This window comes from Lissotriton vulgaris, chromosome 1_1 (genome assembly GCF_964263255.1).
Source record: "Lissotriton vulgaris chromosome 1_1, aLisVul1.2, whole genome shotgun sequence".
NCBI classification, from domain to species: domain Eukaryota; kingdom Metazoa; phylum Chordata; class Amphibia; order Caudata; family Salamandridae; genus Lissotriton; species Lissotriton vulgaris.
The window spans coordinates 981656143-981669815 of record NC_141685.1 but is presented as its reverse complement, the minus strand read 5'-3'; the positions used below and the strand labels follow the sequence as shown (position 1 = coordinate 981669815).

Here is a 13673-nt window from a genome sequence, read left to right as displayed (position 1 = left end):
CCACACTGGTTCCTCTCCCTTGATGCAGAGAAGGCATTTGACGTGGTCCACTGGCCCTTTCTGGAGGGGGTGCTAGACGCTTCGTTTTTGGACCCAAATTCTGGAAGAAGATAAGCTTGCTATGCACTGACCCCAGGGCGAGAGTCCGGATCAATGGGGTACTGTCAGGGGACTTTCCTATACGGCGGGGTACCAGGTAGGGATGCCTCCTGTCCCCACTGCTGTTCGCCCTTTCTATAAAGGTATTGGCGTGCGCAATCCGGCAAAACAAGAGCATCAGGGGGTTCAACATACGGGCGTCAGACACGTCTGTGGAAAAACTCTCCCTGTATGCTGACAACGTCCTACTATATATTACTGCACCAGAGACTACCATACCAGCGCTATTCTTAGAGCTTGAACAATATGGGTCTCATGCGGGCTACCAAATCAATTGGCCTAAATCTATACTATATGATCCCCAAAGACGGGTCGAGGGACCCACCCTCCCCGAACGGCTGAAAAAGACTACGGAGGGGTTTACTTACCTCGGGGTGTTCATAACGACAGATAAGGCGCTCTCCTTTGAGAGGAATATTCACCGAGTACTACACAACTTTACTGAGGCTGTGGCACGATGGAAACTTCTTCCCCTAAAGCTCTTGGGCCGGGCGGCAATGTTTAAAATGAGTGCGCTTTCACAGTTCCTGTATGCCTTCCAGAAGGAATACTTTCCCATGCAGGCTAGGGTGTTCAAGGATATACAGGCAGAGCTCCTGACCTTTCTATGGCTGGGGAAGCAGCCTAGGGTGGCACTGTCGACCCTACAAAGTCACCAGTACAATGGGGGTATCTCCTTGCCCGACCTGGAGGCCTACTATTGGGCAAAACACCTGATCGCCATAAATGAATGGATGCACGCCCCTGCCACCCATCCCACTTTTGCACTAGAGAGACATACCATGGAGGCCCACACCTGCCTACATTATCTATACGGAGGTAGGGGAAGAGCTAAACTGCTGCCTGCTACGAGTCTCACATTGGGGATATGGACAGGGCCGACGAAAGCGATAGGATGGGAACGCAGGCTCACGAAACAAACACCACTGTGGAAATGCGCCTGGCTAAAGGAGTTTAATAAATTAAAGGGATTCCGGACTTGGGACGCCATTAGCATATCGACTTTGGGTGATGTGATGAAACGAGGGGTGCTACAATCATTTCCCTCACTGCGCCAGGAGTATGGACTCCACCACACACAATACTTTAAATACATGCAATAGCGACACGCATGGAGGACGGAGGGGGCCTTGACAGAGGCGCTTCCAGAGTAAGCGCCTCTTGAGGGTCGTCTCCGACAGGAAAGGATTGCCAGTAAGGCAGTATCCCTTACGTACAAAACAATAATGAATAACAGGCTAGACAGACTAGGGAATCTACGAACAACTTGGGAGCGAGAGGTGGGCAACATGGATGAAGTAGACTGGGGTATGGTCCTAATGCATCCCAGGGGGGTAGCAGTCAAATCCCGCTTATCGGGAAAATAACTGACCCGGGATGTCTGAGAGGTGGCACTGGCATAGGAGACTTTTACCATACTATCTGGTCCTGTCCGAATATTTAACTCTTCTGGGGGGTGGTCCTGACAGAGTTGGGGGAGGTGCTGGAGACCACCATACCTTTGGATCCCAAAATTGCCCTACTGGGAATGACGAACGATGTGGATCTGGCCAGACCCTTGCTGATATTCCTGGTACTGGCCCTGGTGGTGGCCAAGAGAGATGTGGCCCGGAAATGGGGGGCACCGGACACACCACAACTAGAAGAATGGAGAAGGGGGATGGACCTATATATGGCCACTGAGAGGGTAACATACAAAGCAAGGGGGTGCCCCAAGAAATTTGGCAGGGTGTGGGGTAAGTGGAGGCGCTATCATGGGCTGGATGGAGGGTTGTGAGATGCATGAGGGGTATGGGCTTTTATTCGTCAAGGAGTGGTTCTGGATGAGGGGTCTAAGGCTGTTCTGCGGATGGAGCCGGGTGAGAGGCCTAACTGCACTATTGAACACTGTGGCTTATGTTTTTGATCACGGGGAGGGAAATGTGGATAGGGAGGCAGGGGGATGGGTGTGCTGCTTGACATTGCCATGCTTGATGTTTGGTTTCATGGTGATAAATGCAAATAAAAATGTTTTTTAAAAAAATCTGCCATGGATCACAAGAAATATAATTAAAATAATGTACTTTATATAATTGTCTTGTGCATATTAACTTCAAATCATGGTTTTAGGCGATAAAGTTCAAGTTAATATGTGTACAATGGGGCAGTTGAATATGGAGAAATCATTGCTGGTACACAAGCTTTCCTAGCCATCCAAAAGTCTTTGACATTCTCTAATGAGGTCAAAATAACAAAAAAAACTTGCAATGGTGTATTTTTCATTAAATGGTATTCGCCCATGTTTTCATGGTCACTTGCTACCTTTTGTTCTCGGTGCACTGCACTATCACTATAATTTAAATATTACCTCACTGTTAGAATTACCTCTAATCAACCTTGCTGTCAATGCTAAGGATGGCTCTCACTTGAATTGGCATGTCTAATGCTCTGAAGTCCATTGGTATTAGAAGCATGTAAGCTATATCATTAACCTATAATTAATAAAGTGGATATTTGGTCGGTGCACAGGACATTTAAATATTGGCTCTAGAACCATAGAATGTCACAGTAACCTTATTTGGATTTTCAATCTGTGAATGAATTGGTATTTTAACCAGGACTTTTTGACGTTCAATCAATTGTGTTCAAGAATTTTAAATGTCAATTTTTTTTAAATATAACTTTAACATTGGATGCTGATTATATTTTTATGGACGAGAGGTGTAATGCAGAGTTCTTATAATAGACTTATATCACAATATGCATTGACTTCATCCTTCTATTAATATATATTTGCTCGTAGGAAAATGCAGCCATGGAGGCAGTACTGACTTTGGAAGTGATGACGAGCCTGTTGGTGGCATTAACAAGGATATGGAAACTTCCTCGCATGGCTATCTTCACTATGAAGCCGCCGAAGTGGCTGTCAAGGCAACTGCTGAAGTACTGGAGCTCATCAAAGGCAAAGTTGGGGTCCAAAGAATGGCGAGGTATTATATGGGAAAGACTGGTGTCCTAAAGTGGACTATAACTCGTGACTGGCATGATAGCCTGACTGTTCATCCTTATACTCATTGTACATTAATCTAATAATAGGTCATTGACTATGGAAAAAGGCTTGCATAATAAAAATAAACATTGGCAAAGCCAATAAGACTTGATTGTTTTACCAATAAGCAAGGAACTGAAAATGGAGGCTAGCCCTTTCAGCTTTGGCTCAGAGAAATGCGATACTTGATTGCTTTCTGCGTATTAAAAAGCTGATATCAGCACTGTCATGATGTAGATTACAGTGCCTTGGCCCGTTACTAGAGGACTCTCCACGCAGACCCAAGTCTTGCTGTAGCTGGCCTCAATACATTAGGGCACTACCAGTTATCCCTCAACTCACACATGTCTTTGTCTCACACGTTCGAGTACCATAGGTCATTGCTGGATGTCTTTCAAATCAGACATAAGTCTCTAATTGAAGCAGGCTGCAGACCTGAGAGCAAGGCAAGTGTTCGCCGAAACGTGCCGAGTGCTTTTGAAACCATACCTGTACAACATGGCGGGTTAAATATTGGCCGAACGAGCAACTTTAGAGTGCGCATTTCCTTTCTTTTGTGGAGATCATTGCTGTGGTTATATGCGGGTTCTCACACTTGTACGCGCACCAACGCCGACAGGGCCGGGTTTGTGAAACTGAAAAAGAATATACATATATATATCCCAGCATTTTATCTATTTACATCCGAAAATCCAGGAATCAAGCCATCAAATAAGGAGGTAGACAAACAATGCGCTCTCAACCTAGACTATTCATATTTTAATCCATTTAACCCACGTGTGTATTCATAGAGTTTACATAAAGTTAAAGCTGAAAATGTCACTTTTACCTACAGATGGCAAATGATTCCAGTGCTTTGATGGGTTTCGAAAAACGTTGCTTGAATACATTGAGAGAAATACCCTCATCTCTCTAGCAATAATAAGCTAATATCAGGAAAGCGGGCACACTATGTGGTTTTTAACAAAAAGGGAGTAACCCTGTGTCCCTCAGAACCTGGGTAAATTATAGTTAAATAAAAATTCGTTCTGTCGGGTAGAACAAGCGTAAGTTGAGGATGCTATTAATGCAATCTGAAACAAAAGCTCTCTAACACACAGCGATAAAGCAAAGACTTAGCACTTAATGAATAAGACATGAGAACAAAAAGAAAATGTTTGTGATGAGTTCATTTATATCACAATTACTTCATTCATTGATATACACATTACCATGGTAGACTGTCAAGATAAATAAGTGCATGGAAGTGACAAGTGTGCACGGTGCTCAGGTGGTGAACATAATATACAGTGTAAATATTTTCATATATACAAGTTTTTTATAAAATAGGCCAAATGTTGATTTCAATCCAAAGATTCCTATCGTTCCTAGTATAGAATCCTGGTGATGCTGGACCTAGGAAGAGCGTCGACGTTTCGACCCCGTGGTGCCCCAATGGGTGGTCACAGCGGGCCTTCCTCAAGACAGGCGAGGTGGGGGGGGGACGAGGATTTTTTGATGACAGTCCTATTGAAGTCCATGTGTCTCAGCTTGAAACAATGGGGCGCAATGGCCCAGTATCTCAAATATTGGAAAAATCTGAATTTGTGGAGGATGGTCAGCGGTCCCATCCAGCTCCTGCTAGTAGTCAGGCTTATTTTTCCAGTATTCGAGATACTGGGCCATTGTGCTCCATTGTTCCAGTCGAAACGTCAATGCTCTTTCTAGGTCCAGCATCACCAGGATTCTATACTAGAAAAGATAGAAATCTTTGGATTGAAATCAACATCTGGCCTATTTTGTCAAAAACTTGTATATATGAAAATATTTACACTGTATATTATGTTCACCACCTGAGCACCGGGCACACTTGTCCCTTCCATGCACTTATTTATCTTGACAGTCTACCTTGGTAATGTGTATATCAATGAATGAAGAAATTCTGATATAAATGACCTCATCACAAAAATGTTCTTTTTGTTCTCATGTCTTAATCATTAAGTGCTAAGTCTTTGCTTTATCGCTGTGTTAGAGAGCTTATGTGTCAGATTGCATTAATAGCATCCTAAACTTATGCTTGCACTATCTGGTCTGCCATGTTTAAAAGAGTGTCAGTTCGCTTCTCTCTCTGGAGAGCCTTGGGACATTGTGTGGTGGCTCCCCCCACTCCTGTGCAACTCTGGTAGAAGCATGGTGCAGTATTTATGTAAGGGATTGTAAGTATGTAAGGTATTTGTAAAGCGCTGGAATCACCCCAGCATGCTGCTCTTGAGCAGGACAAGAAGGAGGCCAGCTCGTCCTCCAACACACAAGCTGTTCCAGATGAGGGGAGATTGCCAGAACTGCGTAGTCTGTGGTGGTCTCTCATGCTCTCTCATTGTCCCTGCTTTAGGTGCGATGCTTCGTGTAGGAACACCCAGGTGGAAAACTCAGCCAGTTTAAAACGAGAATGCCCTCTGGGTAAAGCTGTGCCCCATTACACACTGGGCTGCCCCTTTAACTCCTTTGCCGCGGCGCAAATTCCACCACAGTGCGAGGAAGGGCAGGGTTGGGCGTGGTGCTGCGGTACTAATTATGGCTCCCAGCCGTCATAAATCACCGTGGGCATGTCACGGTGGGCATGTGCTCATGACGGCCGGGAGCCATTAGAACTCTGCCCACTGATTAATTCTCCTGCACAGGTGGGGAATGAACAGCACATGGACGGAGCTGCAATGTTCTGACGGCTCCCGGCCGTCATGAGCACACGCCTACCGTAACTCATGACGGACGTGAGCCGGCATGAGCACCGAACGGGTTAAAATTCTTCATATGCCGTTGGTGGTGTCCCAAGGAGACAGCAACACCACAAGATGCCCAGCGTGTGTTTGGGGTCCATCCAGTAGCAGCCGCCGGCCCCTCAGGACTACCACATTAGTCTACTCTTAACGTTTGGGGAGGTCTTATTATCAGAAAAAGCACTGGCTGGACAGTCATTTATGAAGTGTTGTTTTTGTGTGCTGCTGAGTGTCTAGCACACATCACAGGAGCCATGACTCTCTGAGTAGAGAGGCAGAACACTGCCTCTCTACTCAGAGAGTCAAATACCGAAAAGGAGAGCCTGTGTCCAATTTAGAAGTTCCACAGTACGGAGGCAACCGGACGCCAATGAAAAAATTCACTTATTATTAAAAATGTTGGCGTACCCTCTGTTTGCCAGGGGGGCCCTGCCACCCAAATTCCAGATACTGATCTTAAATTTCAAGCGGAATACAACACATGTGTACAGTGATGGAGCCGGGATCATGCCACAAGGTAGCATAATCCTGATATCCAGTAAACCTTTGCAGGAAGTGCCTGACATTCCATCCAAACTAATCACACTGAGCAACGTTGGAGCATTAGTAAAACATCTCTAGAACAATTGCCTAAATAAAAGATATATATAATATTCTTTTTCATTTATGAAATATGAAAACTGAATATGTTATGCATTCCTTTACCATTTTTTACAACAAAAAAAGCAGAGAATAGATAAAAACGCACAAATGGGCTCACTTATGTTTAATTGAGACATTAATAAAATAAACCAACGCCAAGGGGAGGAGGGGGTTAAAGCCCTACCTTAACATTGTGTCATACATTAACCAGCGGCTTCTTTCAGGTGGAGTGCATAACTGTTGACGTCCGGACTCTTGGCAGTCTGAGTCACATCGCACCTTTGGGTTGGTCACTTTAGCCTGTATCAAGCAAGGAAAGATAGTGACATTGTCAGCAGTGACATCGTTTGGTGTGTGCTTGTGATGTCAGTAAATGCTCATTGCTCGTTTAAGAGGAATGATACTGTTTTACGTGGTTTGTGTTTATGTCTGGCCTCTGCTGCTTATGGAGCAGGACAAAGACTGATTTGCATATGGCTGGTCTCTAGCTGGAGTGGCTTGGTGTGTGAAAGCTGATCTCCAGCCCGAGCTATCGCCTATGGCTAAGATTAATTGAGGCATTCCTTCCACCACATGGTTGGCTGTTGTTAGACTTTTCGTAACACCTTAAGTTCCACAGACCTCACTTTTTTGTCATGTTTCTCGTACAGACTTCTGAATTTAGGAGCAGGAGGTGTCTGGAGTTGTGTTATTGACACCAGAGAGGTTACCACAGGAGACCTAGCACCAAAAAAACCGAATGTGTTCTCGATTGTTGACAGTAAAAAAGGAACCCTAACCGAGCCATCAACCTATGTACTGGTGCCTTTCAACTCGACAGGTGAGTTTGATTCCCAGGAGAATGCAAGATGTGTCAGGTTTATATTGCTATTGATAGCACTTCACAGGCTCCATTGCTATATAGATCGTATTTATTGAGATAGAAGAAGATAAAAAGCGCACAAAGTGCACCAAGATCGTGAATCCTTGTTAAGAAAGGGGATTTTACAGCAGTGTGTGTGTCCAGGTCAATGGCATAGCTGCATATTTGCCCCCTCCCCCATTTTGTTACAAGCTTTACATATTGAGTCAAAACCAGATTCCCCAAGGCCGACATACGATGATCTCAAACAGGCTCATAGCTGCCCCACTACAGATAGCGGGAAGGCGGGCTTCAGGGCGGTAGCCAGTCTTATGTAAAGCTCTGACTGAGAGCAGAAATGGGTCACAAGCCTATGAATAATAAAATACACCACAACTGTGTGGAATAGGCAGCTCCCATATGAAAAACGAAGGGAGAAGAATCCATTCGCAAAAACAGACTAACTGACCTGGATATGCAAATAAGTACACACCCAACTCCTCTATAGCCTCATCAGAGCAGGGACCCCATGTCTGCTGGGCTGCAGCCTGTAATTTCTGTCTCAGCCGCCACTGAGGGCAATAGTGCAGCACCCTTTATCTCTATCCTGATAGTAAGAATACTTCCTTTTTTTGATCAAGAGGGACTTACTGATTTGTTCTATGGGTGGGACTGCCCGTGACAGGAAATCCAAAAGGAAGTTACCATAATCCCTCTACATGGTAAATAGCATGTGGCAGGGGAAGAAGGCCCCATGGCAGGCATGGTCAGAGGATGTCGCTCTGTTGGTGGGGGAAGCAGATGGCAAGGAGAGATCAGATGGTGGTGGCAGGTGGACAAGGGAAGTTACGGCAGACAGTGCAGTGCAAGCACGTTGGTGGTGGGACTCAGGACTTAGCCCATGGGTGGATGCCTGAAACTTGAAACTGCTGCTGACTGACAGCAGACAACACTGTCTTGCTCAGCGCCTTTGCTGGGGCAGGAATGGTTCCTACTGCAGTAAATGGCGGCTGAAGTTGGTTGTCTTCCTTTTTTGTAACATTTAAGTTCACCACTTGATGAAACTTGTAAAGTTTAACCAAAATGACCAAAGTTGTATGTTAGTAAACATTAGCAAATTCACACATCCCTAATTTTACAGTCATGATAAATGCATACAATTTCGATATATAGATCAAGAGGATATCATTGCAAGATACTTTACAAAGCATGCTTATACCCAAAATGGTAGTTCATGAAGTTTCATGTGATATTTACTGTCCTTAACACTTGTTTATCTGCCCTTCATAAGGCCTGATTTAGATCTTGATGGACAGGTTACTCCGCCACAACCGTGATGGATATCCCGTTCACCGAAATATGAATTCCAATATATCCCATGCAAATTATATTTCAGCGTTGAGATGGAGTAACACATCTGCTTAGATCTAAATGTGGCCAATAGTCTCATTTGTCCAATTTATTTTCTTGGCCGGAAACCACCGCTAATGCTCATAGATGAAATCACAACATTTGGTTACTTGATCTTTGAAGTACCATCATCTATACCCACGACCTGGTATAACAATGAGAGATGTTTGATTTTCTCTCATTTCAGGGTTTGGACCAGTATTCCTGACAAAAGATGCTGACATTTTCAAGACTAAAGTTGCCAATTTAAAACCAGAGGCTGGTGGCCAAGATCCAGGCATGTGTTTATCAGCACTTGGGGTGAGATACAGCATTACTACAGGGCATTACAGAGAGCCGGGGGGTTTCTATGCCAATGTGTAATTAGGAAGCAGACTCTATAACCATGTGATGAATATACATTTGCTCATGCTTGTGCAAAATTGTGTGTCGTTGTTTCTACAAATGTTTTTGTTTCACTGTGAAAACTGCAGTGTTAAAAAAATTCAAATTAACCCAGTAAGACTGCCCTTTGCAGTAGAAATATATTCAAGTCACCCATTATCATCCCCAAGATTTTCAGTCCATCAGCAGTACTGAGTAATAAGCCTTCCACTCTATACAGCGAGTAAGTTGCAAAATCAGGCCATATTGGTTCATATAAATATGCCCACAAAGCAACATTAAGCAGTATAATCTACTCCACCAACAATCACGACTTGCAATGTAATAATTGATTCAAGCAGCATCAAGCAACAAAATTGCCTGCAACATAGAAAAACCCGGGGAGCCAAAAAGCGATCGAAAGAGCTGTTTACGTCTGCGGAGCAACGCAGAGCATCAGCTTAAACCTTATTGGTTTCATTCTAACAGAATTGCAATAGTCACAGCCAGAATCATGTCCAAACAGGCCAATCTAATGAACATCTCATTACATCTTTGAAAAACAATTCCAAAATCACCCCCTTCGACAAATGCCAATAGGTGTGGCTATGGTACTGACCTACAGTGAGATTAAACTTCCTCAGCTCCAGGTTGGTCACTTAGGAGGAGCTGGTAGTTGCAAATTTCGCTAGATGTTTCTTGTTTGCAGCCTCTAAAATGTATGCATCTCTAAAAGGTTTTAAAAGCAATCATGTATTTGATTGACATATGATTCTTCCTGTTATTAAAAGCAAAACTACGGTCTGCGCGCATTGGAGCTTATTTTGGTAGGTATGGCACATTTTTGTATCAGGGGTAAGCAAAAACCTTGTTACCTAAACAAAACTTTAGGTAAATGATCTTTGCGTAGTTTGCATCATTTCCTGCTTTCTGCTCACCTACGCCCAAGCGTATGTTTTCTTTTATAGGCGTTAGTTCGTTGGTTTTAAGACTGGAAATCTTATTCCTGCAAATACTGCGAGAGTGTGCTGCTTCAGAACTTCACAAGCAATTTGTATCTAACTTTTTTTTTAAAACAACTTTATTGGCTTTATTTGGTATTCAATCAATTTCTTTACGTCATGTAGTACTTTAGCAAACATTGATGTTACAGGTTCATTCACATCTCACCTTTGTACCTAGATAATGTATCCCCTTGTGTATAGTGTTTCTGTTATTCCAGATCCTTCACATTATACTCTGTTTGCTTATTTACTGTGTGATTATTACTCTAGCCAACCTTTACCCTCAACTCCTCCCTCCCCTTCCCCTCAGGTGGAGGTCTATTACCCAACTTTGGGGCCCATTACGATGGTGGGCGGACCGTAATGGTAAACGGGACCAAAGGCCAGAGGCGCGGCAGTCTCGCTATGCCAATTAGGATGCGCCCGCCACCCTTGCGGTCGCATCCTCCATAATATGCATTGTGGCAGGTGGTGCTGTCAGCAGCACCTGCCGCAATGCACAAAATGCATGTTGTGCATTGCATGTACAACGTGACAGGCACCATGTGGTGCCTGCACCTTGTGTATGCCAATAAAGGGGGGTACCTATGGTACCCCCAAAGTGCACCACCTACACCCTGGGGGTCCGCAATCAACACCCAATGCCAAAGACCGCCTGCCTTTCCATGGTGGCGTTGAGGCCTATTTTCGCATCCATCATATTATGGATGGTGGTGCCTGCAAGGCACTGGCACCATATTTTCTGCCATTTCCGCCCGGCCGGCAATCCGACCGGCGGAAAAGCGGCAGACAGTCGTTCCCGTCCGCTGCAGTCCCCCTTGCACTACTAATATGGCGGGGGTGTCACAAGCACATGTAGCAGGGAGATCGCCAGCGCAGGGCCGGCGATGGCGATCCATCCGTTATAATAGGCCTCTAAGTGTCTTCTCTGTGTCTGATCCAGTCTAAAAGGGAGTAAACAATAGTTTAGTGTATATCCCCTATCTCTACTTGCCTAGTATATTTATTTTGGAATTGTCCTTAGGTCTCTGGTCATTGTCGTCCAGTCCCTAATGTCATCCTCTATTTTCATTTGTATTTAACTTATAAGATTATTCTCTTACTTACCGGACTCTGCCTTAAGGTTATATTGTAGACAATTCAGATCTGCTTGGCCTACCTATTTTGCTAGCCGTATTGCTTCAGCTTCCAGTTAACCCAAGGAAAGCTTCCCAGTAGTTTTACCTCTCTTACAAATCCATTTCACTGTACAAGTGCCTTGGTTGTCCTTCACACCTTGTCTTTTGTTTTTCCATAGTAAATTAGTCAACATGAGACAGGCTTTTCTCTCTCAAGATCTTGTCTCCCCTCAATCTAATTCTACTCTTCCTGCTTCAGACCAGACTTTTCTCTATTTCTCTTCTCTCTCACTTGAAACAACCCCACTGCAACCTGCTGCTGTCAGATCTGGTTCATCTTGTAATTACAGATCTGCAAAGCACGACTTATCACCTCTAAGGGTATTCAGGTGCTGGGGGCTGTCATGGAGATTAAGGGCCAGATGTAGGAAGGGCATTACCGGTCGGTAACAGCCGAAATCGGCCATTACCGACCGGTAATAGCCTTTTCTGATGTAGGTGGTATATTTACAGATTCGGTAAATAACAAATCGGTATTTACCGATTCGGTATTTACCGAATCATCATTTACCGATTCGGTATTTACTGAATCGGTAAATGAGATGTAGGAAGCACTTTAAAGAGTGCTTTTGTGCTTTAAGGATTCGTTATTTACCACCAACTATTAGTTGGTGGTAAATAACGAATACCTGTGTAAATGCAAATCTGTGCATTTACACCTGTGTCATGTGACAGACATACATGCCCTTAGGGCATGTATGTGTGCCACATGTGCACACCAGCACTATTCAGGAGTGCAACAGGGTATCAAAGTGACACCTTGCCACCCTTGACTCTTTCCCAATTTTACCCAATCGGTATTTACTGATTCGGTAATTGACATTCATTCCTATGGGCCTCCAGGGATTCTGTATTTTTACCGAATTTTTATCTACATTGCATTTACCAATTCGAAAATACTGAATCGGTAAAATTCGGTATTTTCGAATCGGTAAATTTCAATTACCTACATCTAGCCCTAAGTGAGGTATTGCCCTGAGTCACATGATGCTGAGTTGAGCTGCCGCCGGTGCCAGGGATCGAACTGGGAGCCACATGTTTCGGAGTAAACCACTCTAGCTGTTACGCCACACCTCTCCTTCTTTGTCCTGCAAGCACTCGCCGTCTGTTACCAAACTGAACTGCCCCTGCACTTCAAGAGCTATGTAATTAGACTCTCTCTAGCTTTACAGTCAGGGGCGTAACACAAGGCTGCAACAGTACCTGTGGTGCAGGGGTCCTTCACCTCTTCAAGAGGGCCTCTAATCCTTCAAGGTGCCCCCTATTCATATAAATAGCAATGAATAACTCTAAGGTACGGAAGAGCTTTGGGCAACTCATCACATTCTGCAGGGGGTCCCTGTCACTTTGTGTTATGCCACTGTTTACAGTACCTTGTGTATGAAAACAAACTTTTATTGTTTGTTGTTACCCTGCTAAAACAAAAACTTGGTTGATCATGGTGCTCTCAGTAATATTCACCCTAATTCTTCATATCCTTTTCCTATCATGATTTTGGAAATTGTCAACTTTTTTGGAATAACATTTTTGACCCTCATCAGTGTGGTCTTTATTTTCATCATCGTGACTTTGAATGATAAGGATTTTCTCATGATAAAAAGCTTTTCATGTACTATGTTTTACAATATGGTGATAAGGGAAAGGTGTATTTAAGGTCTTTATATTTCTTTCAGCTGTCACTTGAGTCAACACCACAGTTTTCATCAATCTATGTGTTCACTGCTGCACCAGCTAAAGACATTTATTGGAAGAATTATGTGACCGACCTCATAGAAAGGAAGAAGACCTCGGTAAGTAACTCACAGAGGGTGGGCAATCGAAGCCTAAACTCAATAACTTTCTAGGAGAGAGTAAAAAATGAAGCTATGAGTGTGTGTCTGTTAAGAGTAAATAGGTGGAGTAATTCATGTGGCTTCCCTGTCTGAGTCTTAGCAAATGCATATGATACTGAAGTGAGTATTGGCTAAAGACAAAATGAAACATAATGGTGTTAGTGCAAGGGAAGAGAGTCTTTCATTAATTTCTACCTATGCAAAGGAATAAAATAGAAGCCTAAAGTGAGTTATCATCATTTGGTGGGAATGCAATTGATTGTACTATGGAATATGGAGGAGGGACTATCAAAGTCACATAATATTGCAAAAACGTTATCCAGTGCCAAAAGATTGCGAAGGTATGTTCCCAGAGAAAGGTATACATTTACTATACTTAACTACACATCTAAGCACCTTTAAGATCTATATGTTGCCAACGTATGTATATGGGGCCTTAGCTATAGAAAATAGATCCATA

At 43.7% G+C, this 13673-nt stretch overlaps 1 protein-coding gene across 1 annotated transcript in view; it reads left to right on the top strand.

Annotated features, from left to right (window-relative positions):
• LOC147748339 (von Willebrand factor A domain-containing protein 7-like) overlaps positions 1 to 13673 on the top strand; it is a 434333-nt gene that overhangs the window by 169930 nt on the left and 250730 nt on the right. The window contains exons 5-8 of the mRNA XM_086936415.1: positions 2942 to 3128; positions 7236 to 7405; positions 9024 to 9136; positions 13055 to 13171. Coding sequence (XP_086792541.1) covers positions 2942 to 3128; positions 7236 to 7405; positions 9024 to 9136; positions 13055 to 13171 — 587 coding nt within the window. The remainder of the gene's footprint in view (positions 1 to 2941; positions 3129 to 7235; positions 7406 to 9023; positions 9137 to 13054; positions 13172 to 13673) is intronic.